The 23,001-nt window shown below is 35.8% G+C and overlaps 5 protein-coding genes across 12 annotated transcripts; 2 read left to right on the top strand and 3 right to left on the bottom strand.

Annotated features, from left to right (window-relative positions):
* Window positions 1-7: 7 nt before the first annotated feature.
* On the bottom strand, window positions 8-1,950 carry LOC105970015 (beta-amyrin 28-monooxygenase). The gene is made up of 3 exons (XM_012994795.2): window positions 877-1,950; window positions 565-752; window positions 8-461 (listed from the first exon to the last, which is right to left on the bottom strand). The coding sequence occupies exons 1-3, from the start codon at window positions 1,847-1,849 to the stop codon at window positions 162-164; spliced, it is 1,461 nt and encodes a 486-aa protein (XP_012850249.2). The 5' UTR covers window positions 1,850-1,950; the 3' UTR covers window positions 8-161.
* Window positions 1,951-3,435: 1,485 nt separating this feature from the next.
* LOC105970135 (beta-amyrin 28-monooxygenase-like) lies at window positions 3,436-5,639 on the bottom strand. The gene is made up of 3 exons (XM_012994934.2): window positions 4,640-5,639; window positions 4,343-4,530; window positions 3,436-4,083 (listed from the first exon to the last, which is right to left on the bottom strand). The coding sequence occupies exons 1-3, from the start codon at window positions 5,583-5,585 to the stop codon at window positions 3,772-3,774; spliced, it is 1,446 nt and encodes a 481-aa protein (XP_012850388.2). The 5' UTR covers window positions 5,586-5,639; the 3' UTR covers window positions 3,436-3,771.
* A 3,413-nt stretch (window positions 5,640-9,052) lies between these two features.
* PFD1 (PREFOLDIN 1) lies at window positions 9,053-11,181 on the bottom strand. Its single transcript, XM_012994724.2, has 5 exons — window positions 11,032-11,181; window positions 10,886-10,939; window positions 10,681-10,793; window positions 10,486-10,570; window positions 9,053-9,504 (listed from the first exon to the last, which is right to left on the bottom strand). Exons 1-5 carry the CDS (start codon window positions 11,053-11,055, stop codon window positions 9,394-9,396), a joined length of 387 nt encoding a protein of 128 aa, XP_012850178.1. The 5' UTR covers window positions 11,056-11,181; the 3' UTR covers window positions 9,053-9,393.
* A 1,261-nt stretch (window positions 11,182-12,442) lies between these two features.
* LOC105970136 (Protein kinase superfamily protein) lies at window positions 12,443-16,286 on the top strand. The gene is made up of 6 exons (XM_012994935.2): window positions 12,443-12,988; window positions 13,407-13,714; window positions 14,525-14,660; window positions 14,756-14,892; window positions 14,976-15,099; window positions 15,624-16,286. The coding sequence occupies exons 1-6, from the start codon at window positions 12,916-12,918 to the stop codon at window positions 16,181-16,183; spliced, it is 1,338 nt and encodes a 445-aa protein (XP_012850389.2). The 5' UTR covers window positions 12,443-12,915; the 3' UTR covers window positions 16,184-16,286.
* A 328-nt stretch (window positions 16,287-16,614) lies between these two features.
* On the top strand, window positions 16,615-22,940 carry LOC105969969 (cycloartenol synthase). Of its 8 annotated transcripts, XM_088827097.1 has the most exons (19): window positions 16,998-17,372; window positions 17,458-17,631; window positions 18,454-18,543; window positions 18,629-18,823; window positions 18,922-19,006; window positions 19,235-19,401; window positions 19,548-19,736; window positions 19,808-19,921; window positions 20,019-20,141; window positions 20,218-20,340; window positions 20,559-20,657; window positions 20,806-20,862; window positions 20,953-20,999; window positions 21,105-21,248; window positions 21,329-21,587; window positions 21,701-21,784; window positions 21,864-21,984; window positions 22,383-22,420; window positions 22,514-22,940. In XM_088827097.1, the coding sequence occupies exons 1-17, from the start codon at window positions 17,163-17,165 to the stop codon at window positions 21,972-21,974; spliced, it is 2,271 nt and encodes a 756-aa protein (XP_088683223.1). In that variant the 5' UTR covers window positions 16,998-17,162; the 3' UTR covers window positions 21,975-21,984; window positions 22,383-22,420; window positions 22,514-22,940. The 8 variants fall into 8 exon arrangements, with proteins under 8 accessions (XP_012850192.2, XP_012850193.2, XP_088683223.1 ...); XM_012994739.2 differs by having other exon boundaries at window positions 16,959-17,372; window positions 22,383-22,940; XM_012994738.2 differs by lacking the exons at window positions 22,383-22,420; window positions 22,514-22,940 and having other exon boundaries at window positions 16,615-17,372; window positions 21,864-22,347.
* Window positions 22,941-23,001: the final 61 nt, after the last annotated feature.

Genomic DNA, 23,001 nt, shown 5'->3' with positions numbered 1-23,001 from the left:
TTAGAAATTATGAAGAATTCCTTAAGGTTCGGGGAAATTACTAGAGCTGATAAATACACACATCGGCATCAGATGTGTGATCTCAACCTTTTTCTTTTTCTTGTACAATTTTCTAAATTAATATTTAGAGCAAGGGAAGGTTACAGGAGAAAGCAGTTTTGTCAAGCTTTGTGGGGATAAAGACGAACAGGCAGCCCCTTAGCTGGAATGGGCATAGGATTGACCACGATTTTCTCGTCGGGTATAATTTTCTCGCACCTAAATCTCTTGACAAGATGATGCATAAACACTAGTATTTCAAGTCTAGCATATTCTTTTCCGGGGCACATTCTCGGGCCCCCTCCAAACGGAACAAATGTATATGGAGCTGGCCCTGTTCCCTCGAATCTTGATGGATCCAATTTCTCAGGTTCGGGGAAAATTTCTGGATTTCTGTGAGTTGAACTTGCGCTCCAATATATCTGCACCATCAGTATAATATATACATACGTATATGTCGCAAAAACATCAACAAGATGGACATCTAATTAATATACCGGAGGTAATTAATAATTACTTAATTACCTTCCATCCCTTTGGGATCGAGAAGCCATTGTACACGAAATCTGCTAGAGCTTCTCTGAAAGCTCCCTGGAGAGGTGGTGAGAGCCTCAATACTTCACAGGCCACATTCCATGAATATTTCATCTTCTGAATGTCATCCCAATTGAGGAGCTCGCCTGGAGTTTTCCCGTTCGCAATTTCCATTTGCTCTATTTTATTAAAAATAAAATAAAAATAACATCCTGATTAACTCTAATGTTTCATAAACATTGCACATCATGGAGGTCTATATATATATATATATATATATATATATATATATATATAAGTTACCGTTGTAGACTCCAACGTAAATCTCAGGCAGCTCCGCCAGATACTTGACGATCAAAGTACACGTAGAGCTAGCTGTGTCATGGCCTCCGACAAGCAAACCCAAAATCTTGTCGGCAATTTCCATCTCATCCATAAACTTGCCATCTTCATCTCCTGTCACGAGCATGTGCGATAGTATATCTTGGCTAGGCAAAGCCTCCCCCTCCGCCAGCTCTATTTTCCTTCGCCTGATAATCAAAACAAGCTCCTTCCTTATATACTTGGACGCCTTTATGGCTCTATTGAACGGGGTCCACGGCAAGTCCACTGGAATCCCGATCAAACCAGATGCCAATGCATTGAAAGGGTCTGCAAATCTAGCCACGTGTTTTGGATCTTCAACACTTAAAAAAACCCTACAGGCAAGCCAGAACGTGTAGCTCTTTGCTAGGTCGAAAACTATTATTTCTTTCTTGTTTTCCCATTGGTCGGTGAAGTGGCGTTGTGCTATACAATCCATTGTGCCTATGTACCTTCGAAGGGCCTCTGGTTTGAGGAAATTGGGGAGCATTTTCCTCATTCTGATGGCTTCTTCTTTGGAGGAAGTTTGGGTTGAAGAAGGGAAGACTTTGTTGACCGAAACGGGCCACCATGATTGGACGAGCTTGTTCTCGTTCGAAAATAAGAATTTGTTGCCGTTCGCGCCGCAAAAAACTGCGGCCTTCTCACCCAGAAGATGGGTTCGGAATACCTGTGAGGAGTATTTAGCCATGCGGTCGAATACGAATTTTTCCGGGTGGCCTTTCCACCCTGTGGAAAGGAATTCGAGGCTCTCTCCGATCACCGGCCAACCTGTTTTCCCCGGCGGAAGTGAGGCCACGCCGCCACCACTGCCGCTACCGACAGTGTATTTGATTATGTGGAGAAGGAAGTGGAGGCAGAAGGAAACCAAGAGGGCGGTGAGGGTGAAAAAAGTTGCAGAGATTAAGTCCATGTTTAGTTAGGTGTAAATTGGGATATTGAGCATAGCTGCAGAGTTTGTATGAAGAAAAATAGTCTTTGTGTGAGGAGTGGAACATTAATAAAATCTGGTATTGAGGTTGGCGTATGGTAAGATAAGCACACGTAAAAGATGTGAAAGAGGTGGTGTGTGATATATATATTATATTATTCATTCATGTCAAGATCCTAGGGTACAATATTCTTTTGTTTCACCTTCTATTTTATTTGAATACTTACACGGGATGGAGCCGTATGCATTAAGTAAACTCGGTCTTGTGCAATAGCCCGCCACTACACAAAAAAATGTAAATTTCACTCACCAAGTCCTGTGCGACGAACTCAACCTAAAAGGTATATGTCAGTATGTGAATAAATAATAATAATATATTCGGTGTATTTTACTTAGTCGTCCAAACTATGAGAATTATCTTGTCTATCACTTCAAGTGTGAAACGTAATCATGCAATATACCAAAACACAGCTCACTAAAATTGACTAATTAATCAGGGTAATTGGCACTTTGCACTCTTAAATTACATGTCATTGGCACTTTGCATCCTTAAATTGGAAAAATGGCAGAATGCATCCTCTAATTAGAATTTCTTTGGCACTTTGCACCCTAGTTCATATTTTGCCTAAAAAATGACCGGTAACCTGTTATGTGGAATTTGAAGAGATGTAGATTTATCTTTCTTTTATTTTCTTCAAAAATTAAAAAATCGTTTATCGTCTAATAATTTGATTCATTATTTAACCCATGTTCTCTATTTTCTTCAATTAACCCTTCCATTTTCTCCCGGCAATTTCCTTTCTCTTTGATTCTCCGATCCTCCCTCTTTTATCGGGCTCTGTTTACATTTTTCCAAAAATTATATTCTGAATCGAAGAAAAAATCCAGACGACTTCAACTATATAGTTAACTTGTCGGTAAAGTTAGAAAAAACCTGTCTGAAATTTACAATACGGAATGGGGAGTGTTTGATAACGTGAGGTTTGAGAATGAGAAGGCTACGCATCGCCTCCGTGGGAATGGAATCGCCAAGTTATGATGGTATACGTTTTGGGTTGATTTCGTGGTCGTCGGCGCTCCTTCCGGTGATTTGGATTTTTTCGATTGTCTGGTTCAGCCGTGTTGTTGTCTGCCTTGTGTTGAGGACTAGACTATAAAATGAATAAAAAAGCTCCACACTTGCTTCTTTGCTTATTAAAAATATTTTGCTTTCGATTGTTTTATTGTTTTCAGCATGAAGAAAATGGGGTCGAATTGAGAACATGGGTAAAATGATGAATATGATTGTTACATGATGAAAGGTTTTTAAATTTATGACAAAATAAAAGAAATAAAAATCTACCATTCTTCAAAACCCACAAACAGATAACCGGTCATTTTTTAGGCAAAATATGAATGAGGGTGCAAAGTGCCAAAGAAATTCTAATTGGAGGTGCATTCTGCCATTTTTCTAATTTAAGGGTGCAAAGTGCCAATGAGATGTAATTTGAGGGTGCGAAGTGCCAATTACCCAATTAATCACGATTACGTCTAAATACAAATACTTTTCCTTCATTCAAATATATTCATTTCGCTGAAAGAGTAATATTAATAAACAACAACATCTCGACGTTACACATATTTAAATAAATAAAAAAAACGCGAAAAAAGTATATATATAGAGAGCGATATTATACAGACACACACTGTCCCATGATTCAGAACTCAAAGCATAGCTATAATTTACAAATGTGGTAGCCAGAATTGTTTTCGATTTTTACCTTATTAATATATGAAATATATTGATATGTCTAATTGGGCCAATCCAATGGGCTTACAATTTCTTTACTTGCTGGGCCACAATTAAGGAGGGAATATAATATGCAGTACTTTAATTTTTAATTAACACATATAAGAATAATTAATTAAGCTGTAATTGTAGTAGTGTGAGGGTAGAGTCGAACGGGAAGACCCTTGGCAGGAATAGGCATCGGATCAACCACAATTTTCTCATCGGGAATAACTTTCTCCCACTTGAACCTTTTCACTAGGTGGTGCATGAACACCAGTATTTCCAAACGTGCGTACTCCTTTCCCGGACACATTCTCGGCCCTCCGCCGAACGGTACGAACGTGTACGGAGCGGGTCCCGATCCTTCGAACCTAGACGGATCGAATTTTTGTGGCTCCGGAAAGAATTCCGGGTTCTTGTGCGTCGAATTCGCACTCCAGTATAGCTGATCCAGTATAGAAATTAGATTCGGATTAGTTATCAACTTTCAAAAGCAAGAAAATTAATTACTAAATTACCCTTTAATTTTTAACTATTGTTTTTTTAGTTTATTAATTACTCCCTATTTCTAAACAAAAATCAACAAGGCCAAATAAGAAGGAAATCTTTCTAGTGAAATATTTTTTTTAATGCAATATTGCTCAAAATATCAATATTGCAATATTCGAGGATAACAGTTAATATGAAACGGAGAGAGTACGTACCTTCCAGCCCTTGGGAATGGAGAAACCGTTGTATGCAAAATCAGCAATGGCTTCTCTAAAAGCTCCTTGTAGAGGCGGTGCAAGTCTAAGTACTTCGCAAGCCACGTTCCACGAGTATTTCATCTTCTGCAAATCCTCCCAATTCAGCAATTCACCGGGACCTTTCGTTTTTGCTATCTCCATTTGTTCTATATATATACACACACGTACACATATCAGACAAAACATATGTAAAACAAAAAAGGGTTTTTATCTTAAGATATATATATATATATATCATTTGATATATGTATATACCTTTGTAGACACCGTCGTAGATTTCAGGCAGCTCAGCGAGGTACTTGACGATAAAAGTACAAGCAGAGCTAGCAGTATCGTGACCACCGATAAGTAAACCTAGGATCTTGTCGGCGATATCCAACTCTTGCATGAACTTGCCGTTTTCGTCGCTAGCCAAAAGCATATGTGATAGTATATCCTGCGTGGGGGAAGCTTTCCCCTCCGCCAAGTCAACTTTCCGCTGCTTGATGATCTTGACGAGCTCCTTCCTCACGTAATTCGACGCCTTTATCCCCTTACTGAACGGCGTCCCGGGCAAATCCACCGGGATCGAGATCAAACCGGCGGCCAATAGGTTGAACGGCTCGGCGAACTTCTCCACGTGCGAGGGATCCTCGATGCTGACGAAAAGCCGACATGCGAGCCAGAAAGTGTAGTTCTTGGCAAGTGGGAACACGACAACCTCGTCTCGGTTTTCCCACCCGTCGGAGAAGTGCCGCCGCGCGATGTGGTCCATTACTCCGACGTACCTATGCAGGGCTTCCGGTTTGAAGAAATTTGGGAGCATTTTTCGCATTTTAATGGCTTCTTCCTTGGAGGAAGATTGGGCGGAGGATGGGAATATTTTGTCGACGGAGCTCGGCCACCATGCTTGTACGAGCTTGTTCTCATTGGAGAAAAGGAATTTGTTGCCGGCGGCGCCGCAGAGGACGGCGGCTTGCTCGCCGAGGAGGTGGGTTCGGAAAATATGGATGGAGTATTTGGCCATGCGGTCGAATATGAACTTTTCCGGGTGGCCCTTCCAGCCGGTGGAGAGGAACTCGAGGCTCTCTCCGATCACCGGCCATCCAGTCCGGCCAGGGGGTAGGGTTCCGGCGGGTTTGGTCTTGTAGAAGAGGAGGTGGAGGGAGAGGAACACGAAGGAGACAAAGAGGCAGAGGAGAGAGGCGTAGAAGACCTCCATTGTTGTTAATTGGTGTGTGTGTGTGTGATAGTATTTGAAACTTTGATAGGTATATATAGAATTAGAGAGAGAGAGAGAGAGAGAGAGAGAGAGAGAGAGAGAGAGAGAGAGAGAGAGAGAGAGAGAGAGAGAGAGAGAGAGAGAGAGAGAGAGAGTGAAGAGATTAGAAGTGGGAATAAATGAAGTAAAAAGTCAAGATATGGTAGCTTATTTTCAACTGTGAAGAAATCAAAGTAGGTATATATATATTTGTGTGCTTGTTTTTGCCTTTTTCTTTACCTGCTTTTGGCTATCTTCTTTGTGTGAAACACATTTATGAATCATTCCAACTTGGAATTTTGCATATGGATTTTGCAAACTACAGCATTCTGTGGACCGGGTCCGGTTTTTTTTTTTTGGATTTTATATAATTAAAATAATAGGGTAACTTATCCTATTATTTAATTATTTTTCACTTTTTTTTTTTTCTCTTTTTGCCAAATGATTAATAACTTAATCAGAAGTCAGAACTATATCAAATTTATAATCAATTTTAAAAATTAAAAAAATAAGTTATTAAAGAGCAAATGATATATTTTAAAAAAAAATTATCTCTGCCTCATTTATTTATTTATTATGAGTAACATTAACTCATAAGCTCGTTATTCAAACACTCTAAAAATTAAATTAAAAAATAAGAATTAACAACTTATCAGATACAAGAACTTATATGTTCGTTTTTCCATTTGATTTCGCTGTCTAAGTATGAACAAAGTTGGACGATAAAGAATTATGAAACTAAAAGATAAATTATGAAACTAAGGAAAAAAAATGCAGTTGACTTAACTTTACAAGGTCAATCATTGAGGTAGGTCATTCTCAAATACGTTCATTTGTTTCTAACTTGGTGGCTCAAAAGTTTCAAATACCAAAAGATTCCACACTTTAATTTGTCCATAATAATAATAATAATAATAATAATAATAATAATAATAATTGGTTGATGATTTTTTTTTTTTTTTCAATATTAGTAGTGTTACATAATTATTTTATAATTATAAATACTCTATAAAATCCTTACATATAAATATATATCGTCACATGAATGTTCTACAGATGTAGTGACGCAGATAATAGGATAGCGATACGTTAGACGTCGTTTTGGTAAGTATGAATTGAATTTGTAAAATAATTTCATGAAAAGTATTATATTATTACTAGGTGGTATATTTATTTATAAAATATAATTAAATTTGCAAGCATAGATAGATAAAATTTTGAAATTGGTTAATGCTGAGTTTGGTAAAGATTCTGTGATTTAAATGGAATTACAACTGAATTACATAAGCCGAATGTTGGACGTACTTGTTAGGCCAATATATAGTAGGTCTGCTAAATAGCCTGATATATATCTGAGTTGACTTTGTCAACTACTTGTCACATAACTTAATTTTACCAAACATATGTAAGGATATATAATCGAGTCGGTTTTAATTTTCGTCGAGTTGGATCGGTTCTTCTTTCATTGCACGTAGGCTTTTTTGATATAGTTTTTGTCTTTTGCTTCTTTTAAAATAAGTTGTTTTAACTTTTAGTTTCAATTTTTTTTTTTTCATTGAACTTATATTTGTTTTGTAAAATAGTTGAAAATTTCAATGGGCATTTAATTTGAGCTTATATTATTTTGTGAATAAAATGAAAAGTTATAAATTAAATATATTTTCTGTTGTGCATGGTTTTAGATACTAGATAGTAGATAGACTACATTGACGATTGCATTCTTCATAATTTCTTTTTCAACCGTAAGAATTAATATAATAATATGAGTAACAATATGAACTGTTTAATTTAGTAAACTATGATATTAATACTATATATATTCATTAATCAATTTGGGATTTGTTCGATGCTACACCCGGTGAAAAACACCGGGTGGGTCTTCTGCTGCCACGTGTCTCTTTTTTTGTATTTTATAATAGATTCCCCGCTAGGGTTTACCTTTAGGGGTTTTAGAAAAATAAAAAAAGAACACGTGGCAGCAGAAGACCCACCCGGTGTTTTTCACCGGGTGTAGCATCGAAGGAACCATCAATTTGGTATATAGTTTACGCATAAGGTGGTATATATATACAATATAATATTTATGCAATATTATAAATGCAGATTTGATAATGAGTCAACTTCGGCGGTGTATAAATTAATGAATGGATATATTAATTATGAGCTGCAATTTTAGTTAGCAGTTGCTGTTATTAATTATATATAAAAAAAACAAAAACAAAAAAAATAAAATCAAAGACAACTAATATGTGTTTGAAATTGGTACGTGTATTGCATGACAAGTTGACAACAATTTTTTCTTTATGGTGCCACGTGGCACTTGATTATTTTCTTTCGACTAAAATTCAATTCCCCATATTAAATTTGCTAGGGTTTGGTATTAAATTTGCCAGAATATCTAGTACTATATGTAATTTTTCAATAAATACCCTTTAGCGTAAAGACTTTTGAGTATAATTTTTTTCAATAGTACCTTACAAATTAAAGAAAAGAAAAGTTCAAATTTTACAATTATTATTTTTATTTTGGCATGGAAAATAATTAATTGATGGGGCATGTAAAATCAGAGCCACGCCGAAAGGGAAATGCTATATGTGGGGGCAACAAATTAATTTGATGATATTTAATTTGTTTATTTGTGTCATATCCAATTTAATTATCTCATTTAAGTATTTCTGGTAAGTAACCTTTGTAGGTGAACCTCATTTATATTGGTTACGACTTACGGTAGTTATATAGCCAGACGCATTTTATAACTTGCAGACATTTTTTTTACTATATTATATAAAAAAAATTCGAAAACTCTCTCAATTTCAATTCAACCACACATAACTCGAATATTCAACTCATATTTTTTTTTTAATAACAAAACCGACCGCAAAAGAAACATCAAATACTCCTGCATTTTTTTGTTTCTTATATCACCACCTCAAACTATATGATCCAAATAAACATGTGTAAATAATTATTAACGTGTCGCTTAAAAGCAAATTTAGTCATTATTAAATTTATAAAAAAAAACAATTATTGCAAACAAAAAGATAATGTTTCAACATATGAGCATAACTACCAAATTTCCCATTGTCATCTAATTATGCAAATTTTCACAAGAATAAGACATACCTACTAATGCTAGTTAGGGTCCAATTTTTATGTTTGATTGTTGCCCTTTTGAGAGGGATGTTACACCAATATTTATTACGAATTTGGTATAACAAAAAAAAAATGAATTCTCAACTTATTTGTTGTTTTAAGAATAATCGATTGCGTGATTAACTAATTATTACTCCATCCGTCGTAATCGTTGCTTAAAGAAGTCGCTTTAAAATATCAATATTAAATTTTTATTTTTCGTATTTGCCCTTATTTATTACTCATAATTTTATTTTTTGAGGGACTCGTTCAAACAGTAATTCAATAACAAATGATTTGAATAAAAATAATATTCATATATATATATAAAATAATTTTATTGTCAAAAATAAAAACTACTAAATAAACTTCTTAATCTGTTTTCTTAAAACAAACACACTAAAGCATGGTATCAAATCCAACAATGTATGTGAGTTGTGAGCCATAATCAAGAAGATTGCAAAGCCGTCGAGCCCGGAAACAAACAGGCATGCCCAGAAAACATGCACACTAACTGATACCTTAACAACTGCGTACGTAGAACATGAAAATAAAGCCAAGAAAAACAAACGATCGCCACTGTGGTTAAGAATGCCGGAAAATCAGCAACAAAAAACGAGAAAGGGCTTAACCATAGTTAAACAGACAAGGCCATGATCTGACGAGCAAGACCAGGATCTTGTTGCAAAAGCTCTCTCAGGTTGTTCTCAACCTCGGCCATGTGCTTTTCCAAGTACTCCTTCGATGTCTGTCGAACGAAAAACAAATTTTCGAGTTATAGATTCTATCGAATAAATGTGAAGGGTCTTTTGGTTAACAAATATAAAGGACAAAAAAGGAAATTCACTAATTATTTTTGTTGACATCATCATTTTCCGTCCAGATTCCTAATGGCAAGGGGAGTTGTTTATCGTGTTGAACTTAGAGAGAATGTCTTTGTAATTAGGACAGGTGAGAAGAGAGCTGATAAAGAGAGGTTTCGATCTGCGTGTTTTATAATTGGGATTCGATTATCAGTAAACATAAGTTACGATGTTTACAACAAACCACCACCCACACAGTGTCTGAAAGCACGTATTTGAACTCCTTTAATATACGGAGAACGATCTTCCAAGTTCAGAACAACTTCATTAACAAAGCAACTAGATTATTACCTTCTAGGCTCTAGCATATTTTATTCTTTCTTGGCTATGTAGAATCTCGATGACAACGATGCTAAATTAAACCAAAACATCTTATAAATAGTATGTGTGGTGTGTCCCAGTCTTGTGCTAGAAGCTTAAATTAGAAAATCGACATGAAAATGACTTGGAGCAAGGTAGTATTTGACAGGCATTCACACACCACAACCAAATGCTATTGTATATCTAATTTCCAAATGCTATTATATTAGGTGTTTAATTGACACCTAAGCTCACCTCAGCTCGGATTAAATTCTTGTCGTAAAAGGCGAAATCACACGATCCCATATGCGATATATCACATCGAAGTTCACTGTTTTGCAGTCACTCGTTAGATTAGGGAGACAAAAAAAGTATCGTGTGTTCATAAATCTCACAATCCCATATGCGATATATCACATCGAAATTACACGATTAATGTGAGACTTCTTAGGGTTTGGAGCTGAAGGGGTACCCTATTCCCATCACATACAACTACTGCGAATTACGATTGGCTCATGAAATTACATTTTGCAAGTCGAAAACAATTAAGAGTTCAACCAACATACCTGCAAAGACGAAATAGCAGCTTCACTATCCTTGAGCTTTTGCTCTTGTTCTTCCATCAACACTGACTTTGGTTCCAAAAGAAACCTGCCCCCAAAATCAATTCACATATAGAAACCCTAATTAACTATATCTTACTGATTTGCACACACAATTAAATACCCAAAATGCAAAATTGGGCAATTTGAAAAACTAACGTTCTGCCAATAGATTTGTAAGTATTTGTATCTTCAGCTAATGGCTTGAGCTCCTCCAATGTCAAGTAAGCCCGCTTCTTTTCCCCTTCTTTGTTCCGCAGCTGAGTTTGAACCTGTAAAAAAATGATTTTTAATTCATTTTATTGCCTCTTCTTCTTCTTCATAGTTACAAGATTTTGAATTCATCGTATAATCAGTGACTGACCTGCTTCAGTTTTGCGGTGGTCTCGATCATACGACCTTGGATTTCAAAAAATGCCTGAAAATTAATTTTAAAAAAAAATTTAAAAAATTGAGGGTCAAAGATTGTATAATTTGGGGGTGGATTTACAAGGGTTTGCTACTGCTTACAGTTCTGTTTGCTTCGTCCGCCATTGTTTGATTCGCTCAAAGCTTCAAAATCGTCACTGAGTATAAACCCCCAAATCAAATGAGAAAAAAAGATTGGATTTTTAATTTTGGAATTTCTATTAGATCTTGGGCTCGGGGATACATGGGCTTAATTTCTTTTTTGAATTGAGTCTACAATTGGAGTAAAAATAATTGGGCCTAAATTCATTGGTAGAATGGGCTTTTTTCAGCCAGAGATAATTTCATGAATTTGTTATATAGAAACTTTATAATTTGTGTAGATTTTTAAAAATTATATAAATATTTGCATGAGCTAACAATCCTAAATGTTCATGCAGAGGATGAATGATAAAATTTATGTACTTTTTTGACTCACAAACCTAGTCTAGTCAATCAATACTTGGCCAATGCAATAAAGTAATACAACGACATGCAATTATTTTTTCTTTGTACTCGCTGTCATGAACGTAGACGTACTATATTATATATATATTAATTAATAATATATATATATATATATATATATATATATATCTACAAAACTTTGACTACAATGTCTAATTTATATGACTTATAAAATAAAATGTCTAATAATATTATATGGTTGTGAAACTTTTAGTGTCTAATAACGCCTCCTCGTTTGCTTGCTACTATTAGGTTAGATTAAATAAATAGTAGGAGTTAGTAAGATGTTTGGTTAATAGTATTCAACATTAGTCAAGCCCGCTACTAAAGTTGAAGCCCGCAATTAAGTATTTTTTTTTTGTTGTAATTAAGTATTATTATGCCATGAAATTAGTTACACCCCTCCCCTGGGATTAATTTTGTAGGGAGTGACTAAAATGGAAAATTACAAATTTATCCTTAAAATAATAATTTAATTTTGTTAAATAAATGACTTTATAGTCAATTTACGTATAATAACAGAATTTAAAAAATTTAATACAATATATAATCCAAAGAACCAAACATATTATTAACTAATTAATTAGTTAACCAATAGGGAAATTAATCCAATCTAATCTACTTCGATCTAATCCAATATAGATAAACAAACAAGGCTTAATTGAATTACTATAATTGGAGTAAGCAATTAGGTGATTCTAGAGACTCTATTAATTTAAAAAGGTGTAACTGTATATAATATATAAAATATATATTACCACCAATGAATGTACAAAAATCTAATGTAGCAACTTCAACTTAGAAGAAGGGTTAAAAGCGTGTGGTACTGGTGCAAAAGCGCGTGACGAGTCTGGTCAACTCATTGATTGCCAAATGCAGACAAATAATAAGAAAAGATAATTAGATTCCAATTTCTGAAAATATTTTCCGAAATTGCCCCCTCCTATTTGAACTATTTCGGAAATCCAAATCTACATAATTAGAACTGAATTTGATGCTAAACTCTATAAATGTTTATTATTTTATTGCAAAAATTAAAACACTATTATATTAAATGTTTATTATTTTATTACTTGGTAGATGTTTAGGAGGGGTATTATGGTAATTAACAAGAGTTCTTGTAGAGACCAGAGGACAAATCGTCTTGTTTGGATTCGGAATTTTATTTCTTGAAAGCCAATCATACTTGACTGGCCTGAGTCACTCTACAAATTCCAAAAAACCCAACGTTACAATCAATCAAACCGAGTCAGTGTTCCCCACAACTCACTTCTTTTGTAGATAATTTTTATGCAACTGCATTTCCATTATTTGAGTAATATTCCGACGACCCTGATCAGATTCCGGTGCAAACCTTTCCATTTTGCGCCGACCCATTTGGGTTTTCGTTGTTTTGTTTTCTATTGATTAAATCAGTGCCGAAATTAAATCCAATCGTTTTTTGATTGAAATGTGAATCTGTTGAAGTTTGGTGAAGAAATGGGGTCTTGTTTGAGTATCGAGGAAGATGGGCAACTGCCATCGCAGAAAAAATATTCAAATTATAAACCCGGTTCGTTGATTTTTACTCCTCACATTGTTTTAATCATCTTTAATTGTTTCGATTTGGTTTCAATTTTGTGATTTTTAGTGGGAATTGAGAATACTAAGTCATGATTTGTGTATGATTTGATAATCTAAGTAGAGTGATGAAATATATGACGTCATTCAGATATTTATTTACCATCAATAATGGAATATTGATTGTTAATGTCGTGTGGAGAAATTTGTTTAGATTTAGTGTAAGGCAGACAACAGTTATTTTGTAATGGTATCTTATTCACTTGTAAAAGTAGACACGATTTCGTCGAAACAATTGCGTTTCTATCGAGTGCTCTGAAACTTCTTACACGTACATAACCAGTTTATTGCATTCTCCTTTTGTTGACATGTTACATTACCCGTTTCTTTTTATAACGTTTATTTATCAGGCGTGCATGGAGATTCTGCGTCTCACGTGAAAGGGGGCAGTGCTGGTTCGAACGCATTTGTGATAATTCCGAAAAACGTGAAGGATCTACGTCAAAGTTCTGGGAATGGCGATCTTGATATTTTCACGTACGAAGAGATGAAGTTGGCAACGAAGCACTTTCGACCGGATCAGGTTCTTGGTGAGGGTGGATTTGGCATCGTCTATAAAGGGTTTATAGATGAAAATGTGAGGATGGGGTATAAGCCAACACAAGTTGCAATTAAAGAGCTCGATCCTGAAGGTTTACAAGGGGATCGAGAATGGCTGGTAATTTCGTATAACTGGGATTTGTTTTTCTTTACAAGTGGCATTTATACTCTATCGCTCTCTCTGAAAGGATAGATAAATTTGCATCCAATTAGCACTCTAAGGCCTTGTTTGGTTGGTAAGATAAACCATGATCAATTAAATAGTTAAGTACTATTTGATGTTTGATAAGTATAGTAACGTCTCGGGCCGGGCCCTACCCACGATTGTGAAAAGATGAGCTTTTTATCTTTGCTTATTGGTGAGGGATTGTGAATTGGACCTCCCCAAGTCCAATTATACAATTGGGTTCTCATAAGATTGCATAATCTTATGTTGACTAATATTTTCTTGCGAACCAAACGAGGCCTAAATGACCAAACATAATCATACGTTGACTAATCTTTTCTTCCTTTCTTTGGTATTTTTTTTCCCTTGTTGTTTTTCTACGTGTTGTGCGATTCTGTTATCATCCTAGGAACAAAGTGGTTATAAGCTGAATAGCTTGTTTGTATTCCTAGTAAGCTTACACCAAAGCCTTTCTTGACTGAGGAATGTACTCGAGTGGCATTATGGATGTCGATGTTTTGAGATTCTCCTTGTGTCTGAAAATTTGTCTGTGTTTTGTTAAGTTTTATATTAAATTGCATATTTTCTTGGAAAAAAAGGCTCTCAAACATCCGAAGGCTGGTATGATATTGTTAAGTATGGTTGGATGATTACGACTTGCCTTCATTTAAGCAAATATATTTGTTTACCATCTGGAGAAATTAATATTTTAATGCAGAAAAGATAATCAAATGGCTCACCGATTGAGGTCTTCATTTGCAGGCAGAAGTCAACTATTTAGGTCAACTTCGACACTCTAACTTGGTGAAACTGATCGGTTATTGCTGCGAGGGCGACCACAGGCTTTTGGTCTATGAATATATGGCATCCGGTAGTCTAGAGAAACACCTGTTCTTGAGTAAGTAGCTTAAAAACTGATATTTATCTATGCAAATGATCGACAATAAATAATGTCTTTTAAATATTATGTTTTCTTACATGTTATAATTGTAGGAGTACGCGCCACTTTAACATGGCATAAAAGATTGAAGATTGCTTTAGATGCTGCAAAAGGGCTTGCTTTTCTTCATGGTGTGGAGAAACCGATTATATACCGAGATTTCAAGACTTCGAACATCTTGCTGGACGCGGTTAGTTATAGAATCCATCGAATATGATGAAAGTCTTTTTAAATAATTAAAAAAAATGCTAAAAGTGAATAGAAATTAAACAGGACTTCAACGCGAAGCTTTCCGATTTCGGACTAGCAAGGGTGGGCCCCACCGGAGATCAAACCCACGTGTCAACCAGGGTTATGGGTACTTACGGTTATGCTGCCCCTGAATATGTCATGACCGGTGAGTCTTATTGCAATTACATTTAGTTAGGCCTCGTTTGGTTCCTAAGATAGGAGGTCCAATAAATAATCTTCCAATCAATCAAGATTAGTGTAGATCTATTTTTCCATAATTGCGGGCCGGCCCGAAAAGTTATTGGACTAACCAAACATCGAATAAAATTAAAAGAGTTGTTTAATTAACTGAAATGTCGAGTGACAAAGTTATGCACGGATCAGTTACATGTTGAATTTTGACATAACTCGAAACATCAAAGTTGTGGCCAGCGTTCATTGATTTGTGCATATCTTTCTCACACGACATCCAATCTTGGTGATTCAATTTGGATTAGAAATCTAACTGAAAGAACTACAACTTCCGTGGTTTTTGAGTTTGACCAAATTCCGACTCGAAAACGGCCAAAATCACGTTTGAAATCGAAACGAATGACACTTGTCACATCTCTTTAATTAATCATGTCCAATCTTCGAAATAGCAGTTAAATTAAATTGTAGCTTCCTCTTCCATGTACAAAAAATGTGCAGGACATTTGACAGCAAGAAGTGACGTTTACGGGTTCGGAGTTGTTCTGCTCGAAATGCTGATCGGGCGGCGGGCAATGGATAAGAGCAGGCCGAGCCGAGAGCACAATCTGGTGGAGTGGGCCCGCCCGCTCCTCAACCACAACAAGAAGCTTCTGAGAATACTCGATCCAAGAATCGAGGGTCAGTACTCCACCAAGATTCTTATAAAGGTCGCCAGCCTGGCGTACCAGTGCCTCAGCCAAAACCCTAAAGGGAGGCCCGTGATGAGTCAGGTGATCGAGATACTCGAACCCCTCGTGAATCAAGAAACCAATGAAGAAGAGGCGGTCCTTCTGCAGAACGGAGGTGGCAGCGTGACGCTCTACGAATTACGAAAATGCCCCCCCGAGGAGAGTAAGAAGGAAAGTGACCCGTCGGTGAAAAACGAGAGCGGAAGAGAAGGCGAGATACCGAAGAATAACGGAAGGAGTAAAAGTGAGCCTCCTAAGGAGTGTGATCTTTATGAACCTCCTTCTCCAGATGCTTTGATGGTTGAGAGATCATCCTCTAATGGATGTTGAATTTTTTATTATTATTAATTATTTATTCTGAAACTATTGCATTTTGGTTCTCTACCTTTTCTTTTTCTTTTTTTTTTTAATAAAAGGAACTTATTTTTTCCTACTTGACTGAGATTTGAGAAGTACCCTTTTATATATACATGCAGAATCAATCTGTAGCATTATTTATTTTTATTGAGATAAATATATAAAAATAGACTACTAAAAGTGCAGAAAACAATTTATGACGTCATCCAAATTGATCTATTAGAATAAATAATTAGTTATGAATTATTTGTTTAATCAGTTAGGTAAGATCGATCAACATTGAGATCCACAGACGGCCAAAATAACAATCATTATAAAAATACATACCGACTTTCAAGATCAATGATTGGATCAATAATATTAATATCACCCACCCTTCTTCGATTTAAATAAATTTGGAGTTCGGGGGTAGTACCGTTATTTTTTGATAAATATAATTAAGTATTGATAGATTGTGATTAAAACAGTACAGTACACATAATTTATATTATAGCTCGTAAATCTTTATTTTCTTTATAGTTTTATATAGATTTAATTTAGTCTCCAATACAATACTAAGAACTAAAAACCCTATACTATATTGTAATAAAAAAAAATCGAGGTGGTGTTATCGCCACGTCGTAATAATTGATGTGTAAATTTCAGTGCGATTAGTTTTCTGAACTGGTGAAGAATCAGTAGCTGTCTGAATTTCTGTGCAACCAAAGAGTGAACCTTATTTAGCCTAGGTTGGCTCAAGGATATTTTTGGTGTGTATATATATGAATGAAGATGCACTGACTTATATATATCTCACATATTTTAGTATTTGAAGCATGTGCAATAATTAAATATATGGTCAAGACAAGAATATCATTATTATTATTATTATATCTAGAACAGTAGTTTAGTTAAAGCCTTAAAGGTGAGGTGGTAAAAGCTAAGAAAGAAAAGCAAGTGGACGAAAATCAAAATGTGGAGACTTAAACTTTCTCAAGGAGATGACGACGATAACGAATGCCTTACAAGCTTCAATAATCACGTCGGTCGACAGTTTTGGGAATTTGATCCGTTATTAGTCGGTGCACCCGAACAACATGCTCTCGTCGAAAAGGCTCGTGCAGATTTTCGTAATAGCCGTTACGAAATCAAACAGAGTTCTGATCTCCTAATGCGAATTCAGGTGGTGTCAGTTGTAAATGTGTTTTGTTTTTTCGGTGAATTTTCCGGTTTACGATTTTAATGATTGATTATTAATTAATATGTAGTTGGGGAAGAAGAGTAGTGATGATGAACATATTAGTGAAGAAGAAGAAATAAGTAGAGAGGAAAAAGTGGTGAACACATTAAGAAAGGCACTTAGGTTTTACTCAACTCTTCAGGCTGAAGATGGACATTGGCCCGGTGATTATGGTGGTCCGTTGTTTCTTCTTCCAGGATTGGTCAGAATATATTATATTATTACTATTTTTTTTTTTTAATTAATTCTGCCGACAAGTTAATGTTTTCACTAATTACTAGAGTTAACATGTTTTAGCAATATATATTTTACTAATTGCGATTTAACTACTCTTCATTATAGTAATACTATAATCTGAATCCCTAATTCCGTTACCATAATCTGAACTGGTTTCCACAAATTCGATTTCCTCTTCTTCCAAAAGTGCGACGTTCGTTTTTAAAATTCGGCTTGATATTTGCAACTCGGGGTTTAACGATGGAGCCTGCCCGTAATCCAGTTTCATGTCTGAGGGAACAACGAGAGTGGTGTTGGGGAAGGCTTTTCCGGAGTAGGAGTGAAATGGTGGAGAGAGACGCTGCGGCGGCGGCGGCGGTGGAGGTTGGAGGCGTCGATGGGAGAAGAGAGATAACGATCGGCGATTTTGGACGTTGAAGCGGAAAATTAGGAGGATGAACGGAAGGAATTGAAAGGTGAGTCTGCAACATTAGATGGATGTTTGAAGGTGTAAAAGTGTACAAAACATTCCAATTTCGAAGAACAGGGGATACAAGTACAACAGAGGAGAATGCAACAGTGACTGTACTACAGAGGTTTAAATTAAATTTAACCCTAATTAATTTGAAGGTGATGATTTGTATTCGGCAAGTCTCACTAAAATGATGTGGTTTTGAAATAGTAATAATATTAGATAGATATATAGTTGATAGTGCAGTTATAGATAGGTATAGTTGATTGAGATTTGAAGGTATTTAAACTGAAAATTGTGTTTGAATTTAAAAAAGCAAGAATCTCAACGTTGCAGGTGATAGCTTTGTCTGTAATGGATGCTGTTAAAACCATCATCACGAAGGAGCATAAGAAAGAGATGTGTCGATATCTCTATAACCATCAGGTAGTTTTTTCTCGTTTATTTACATTTGCCAAGGTGAGAAGTCCGGGCTGTTTGATATTGATGAGGTTAGTTAACCAAGGTGTAGAATCTCGATGGAGGGTGGGGATTGCATATAGAAGGGCGCAGCAGCATGTTTTGCACAGTCCTAAATTATGTAAGCTTAAGGCTTCTAGGTCAAGAAATGGACGGTGGAGATGGAGCAATGCACAAAGCCAGAGCATGGATTCTTGATCACGGTGGTGCTACCTACATTCCTTCATGGGGAAAGTGTTGGCTCTCGGTAAATATAGCCTTAACACACACACACACACTCACACTCATATACAACACGCACTGGATTTCCCATTTTTGAAAGTATTTTTCGTAACATGTATATAGGTTCTTGGCGTGTACGACTGGGATGGAAACAATCCTCTACCCCCTGAGCTATGGCTTCTTCCTTACTTCCTTCCAAGTCATCCAGGTGTTCACTTCTGTTTTAATTTGGTTCCTATTTACTTCTGTTGTACATAGTCATGAAAGTGCTTGAGAAGATTAGTGCATATTTGCTTGATTTGGGAGTTTGCAGTTACCATTTCACAAGCTTTGAACTATTGCAGCTGATGGATCTTTCTAGCGTTGTAGTATAATTTTGATTTATATGGGTTTGGTAATAGAAAAGGGTATTTATATGTGAATGCAATTTTTGTAGGGCGTATGTGGTGTCACTGTAGGATGGTGTACCTACCCATGTCATATTTATATGGGAAGAGATTCACTGGGCCAATTAGTGGAGTTGTTCTATCTATTAGGAAAGAGCTCTATAATCAAGCTTATCACCAGATTGACTGGAATTTGGCCAGGAACCAGTGTTCCAAGGTATAGAGACTTGTCCTTGCTTTCATATCTGTTTATTCGGTTTAATCTTTGAAAATGAGTTGTTGTTTATTTTTTTTATTGAAGTCATGTAAGAATAACCAGATAAATTTTTTCAGTAGTATTGATTGTAATCCATTTTCTTGCAGGAGGATTTGTACTTCCCACACTCATTATTACAAGATGTTTTGTGGAAGTGTCTGAACAAATTTGCAGAACCTCTTCTTATGCAATGGCCTTTCTCTAAGCTAAGGAGTAGAGCATTAAGCACTGTGATGAAACATATCCAATATGAAGATGTAAACACTAATTATCTCTGTATCGGACCAGTAAATAAGGTATTAAATCCTTGTTTTCATTACGAGCTGCATGAATGATTTCATAGCTATGTATAACATGGTAAAAACAGGTAATGAACATGCTCTGCTGCTGGATAGACGATCCAAATTCGACAGCTGTCAAACAACACCTTTCAAGAATAAAGGATTATCTGTGGGTAGCTGAAGATGGCATGAAGATGAATGTAATAAAAATTTATACAGAACAGCTAATCTCAGTTCTTTTATACTATCCTATGGCAGAACATAGTTCTTGAATTTGATGTGGGTACTTTATGGCAGGGATATAATGGGAGTCAGTTGTGGGATGTAGTTTTGGCTGTCCAAGCAATTGTTGGAACCAACCTTCCTCAAGAATACGATTTAATGCTTAAAAGGGCACACCAGTTCATCAAAATGTCACAAGTAAGAGGGTGCAAAAACATGTTATATTTTTTCGCTTTCGTATATTTTTTAATCATATTATTTTGGTATTTTGAAGATGAGTAAAGATAGTTCAGGAGATTTAAGTTGTTGGTATCGCCACAGCTCTAAAGGAGGGTGGCCCTTTTCTACTGCAGACAATGGCTGGGCAGCAGGAGATTGTACGGCAGAAGGCCTTAAGGTTTAATCTTCCTAATATCGCATGAATAACAATTCAATTCTTTTTACTCGTAGCACCTTGTTTCGGAATTTATGTGAAATTGCTTTGCTTATTATGCAAATTTTCGATTAGAATGAAAATGAAGGGAAAATTCCGAAACAGGGTGTACATAATGTTTTAACATTTTACCATATGGTTTCCTATTTCAATGATGACAGCTGTTCCTTCCTTTAATGCAGGCCGCTCTTATACTATCGCAGTTGCCATACGAGATTGCTGGACAAGCATTAGAACAAACTAAGCTATACGATGCAGTCGATTTGATTTTATCCCTTCAGGTGTTATCTCAAAACCACTGCACACAAAATGAGACTAATTTTCTTTTCTTTTTTTACAAATTTTAACTATGAAAGAGAGAATTTCTTATAAGAATTTGGATTCACGGGAAATAAATCCATTTTTCCTTGTCTCCATCTAATGGTGCAGAATAGTAGTGGAGGTTTTGCATCATACGAGCTCACACGATCCTATGCTTGGTTGGAGGTAATTAATGAATGGATCTAAATTCTAAACACAGTAGGTGTGTTTACAGAAACATGTTTTGAGATTAATGTCACTTATATCAATTAACAGATGATTAATCCATCAGAAATTTTCGGGGATATCATTATCGACTACCAGTGAGTCCAACTATTTACTTCACTAATTTTAGAGTTACTTAACAACCAAATATGTAGTATATTGTTGTGGTTGTCCACCTTTTAACGATAAAACTGTCAACATAGGTATGTAGAATGCACGTCTGCAGCAATTCAAGGTCTGAAACAGTTCAGCAAATTGTACCCAGGCTATCGAAGGAAAAACATAGAGGTGTGCATCAAGAAGGCACTTCACTTCATTGAAAGCATGCAGTTATCCGATGGCTCATGGCAAGTCCCTTTGTTTTACTGTATCTAATAATACTGATTAATTTGTATGTAAAGTATAAATAATTGGTGATTCATAATAGGTATGGATCTTGGGCTGTATGCTACACTTACGGGACATGGTTTGGGATAACAGGACTAATAACTGGTGGTAAGACATACGAAAACAGCTTAGCTGTAAGAAAAGGTTGTGAATTTTTGTTATCGAAGCAGCTTCCCTCGGGTGGATGGGGAGAAAGCTATCTTTCAAGCCAAGCCAAGGTATACACAAACATTGGGAAAGACGTATCACATACTGTAAACACTGGATGGGCTATGCTGGCACTTATCGAAGCAGGACAAGTAAGTGATCGATCTTTACGCGAATAGTTCTGCAAGAAAATTTAAAGGTAATAATGTAATGAGAACATATAGTTTTCTAATATATCCTTGTTAACATTGCAATGGGGGAATAGGCAAAACGGGATCCCAATCCACTGCACCGTGCTGCTAAAGTACTGATTAATTCCCAAATGGCGAATGGAGATTTCCCACAACAGGTATACCGTTTTCTTTTTTCTCACACGTAATCCGAGTTCAAGAAAGTTATACATTTGTCCGTTCTTTATGATTTCACAGGAAATTGTGGGCGTCTTCAACAAAAACTGTATGATAAGCTACTCGGCTTACAGGAACATTTTCCCGATTTGGGCACTTGGAGTTTACCTCAACAAGGTCTTGAAAGCATGAAAACAAAACTGTATGTATTATGTATATGCACTGAAGAGAGATCTAATTGTGTGTTCTTTAAGATGTAATTATAAATATAATCGTGTTGGGTCGTTTTTTTTAATGCATTATTTTTTAGGGATAGATTTTTATTCAAATACTCATCTTGTCACTTATTTTTCTTTTTCTGAACCAAAATTATTCATATGGCAATCATTTGGTCCTGGAAAAATTGTGGTGGTGATTGGGAAGGGAGATAAAGGGAATATGACAGCACCAAGATTAAAGATAACTTAATTGTTGATGTGCTTGGCTGGCCTAGCTTTAGATGTCATTAATCAAATAGATCGGATTGCAACCTTCGTTATTTCTTCATAGATTTTTATTTCAACTAGTCCATATTTTTATGCAACTTTATATATTTGGCAGGTTCCTATCATAGATTGATGATGCTCACCGTTCGACAGGTACTTACTTCGTTAACAAAAAATGATGGTTATTTGTAACGAAAACTTTCCTTAGAAACGTCTTTTTCCCTTCCCATAATTTTAAACGAACAGTACACATGCACCCAAAGGGATTCGATCCCCCGATATCTCACCAAACACCACAATGAGAGAGGCTCTTGATACCACCAGGCTAAAGCCTTGTTGGTTTACTCTTTGCGAGTTTGTTCCTCACTAGTCAATTGTTTACCAAAAGTTTTTACAGGAACTTGCAGTTGTGAGTTGAGTAAACTACACTTTCGTGCAATAGCATGTAAATTACATGAGAAACGTAAATTGTACTGAACAAAACAAGTATGTGTGACGAGTTTGACCTAGAAATTATTGGCAAGATGATCGAATTTTAGGTCAATTTCTTCGTACGTGCGAGTTAGGTTTGGGGTTTACTTTTCCTGGGTACGTGTGTTGTAATAATAGTCTACGACTTCAGTTATTTTTTTAGACACTCTATTATTAATGAATTAATTAATTAAAGAGTGAAGACACATGAATAATTTGTTGGGCATTGGCTTAATAAAGCAGAGAGATATGGGACGAATGAA

This window comes from Erythranthe guttata, chromosome 12, assembly GCF_056151865.1.
Source record: "Erythranthe guttata isolate IM_541 chromosome 12, IM_541, whole genome shotgun sequence".
In the NCBI taxonomy this organism is placed as follows: Eukaryota; Viridiplantae; Streptophyta; class Magnoliopsida; order Lamiales; family Phrymaceae; genus Erythranthe; species Erythranthe guttata.
The sequence above is the reverse complement of the archived record's forward strand: the minus strand, read 5'-3'. Positions and strand labels throughout refer to the sequence as shown.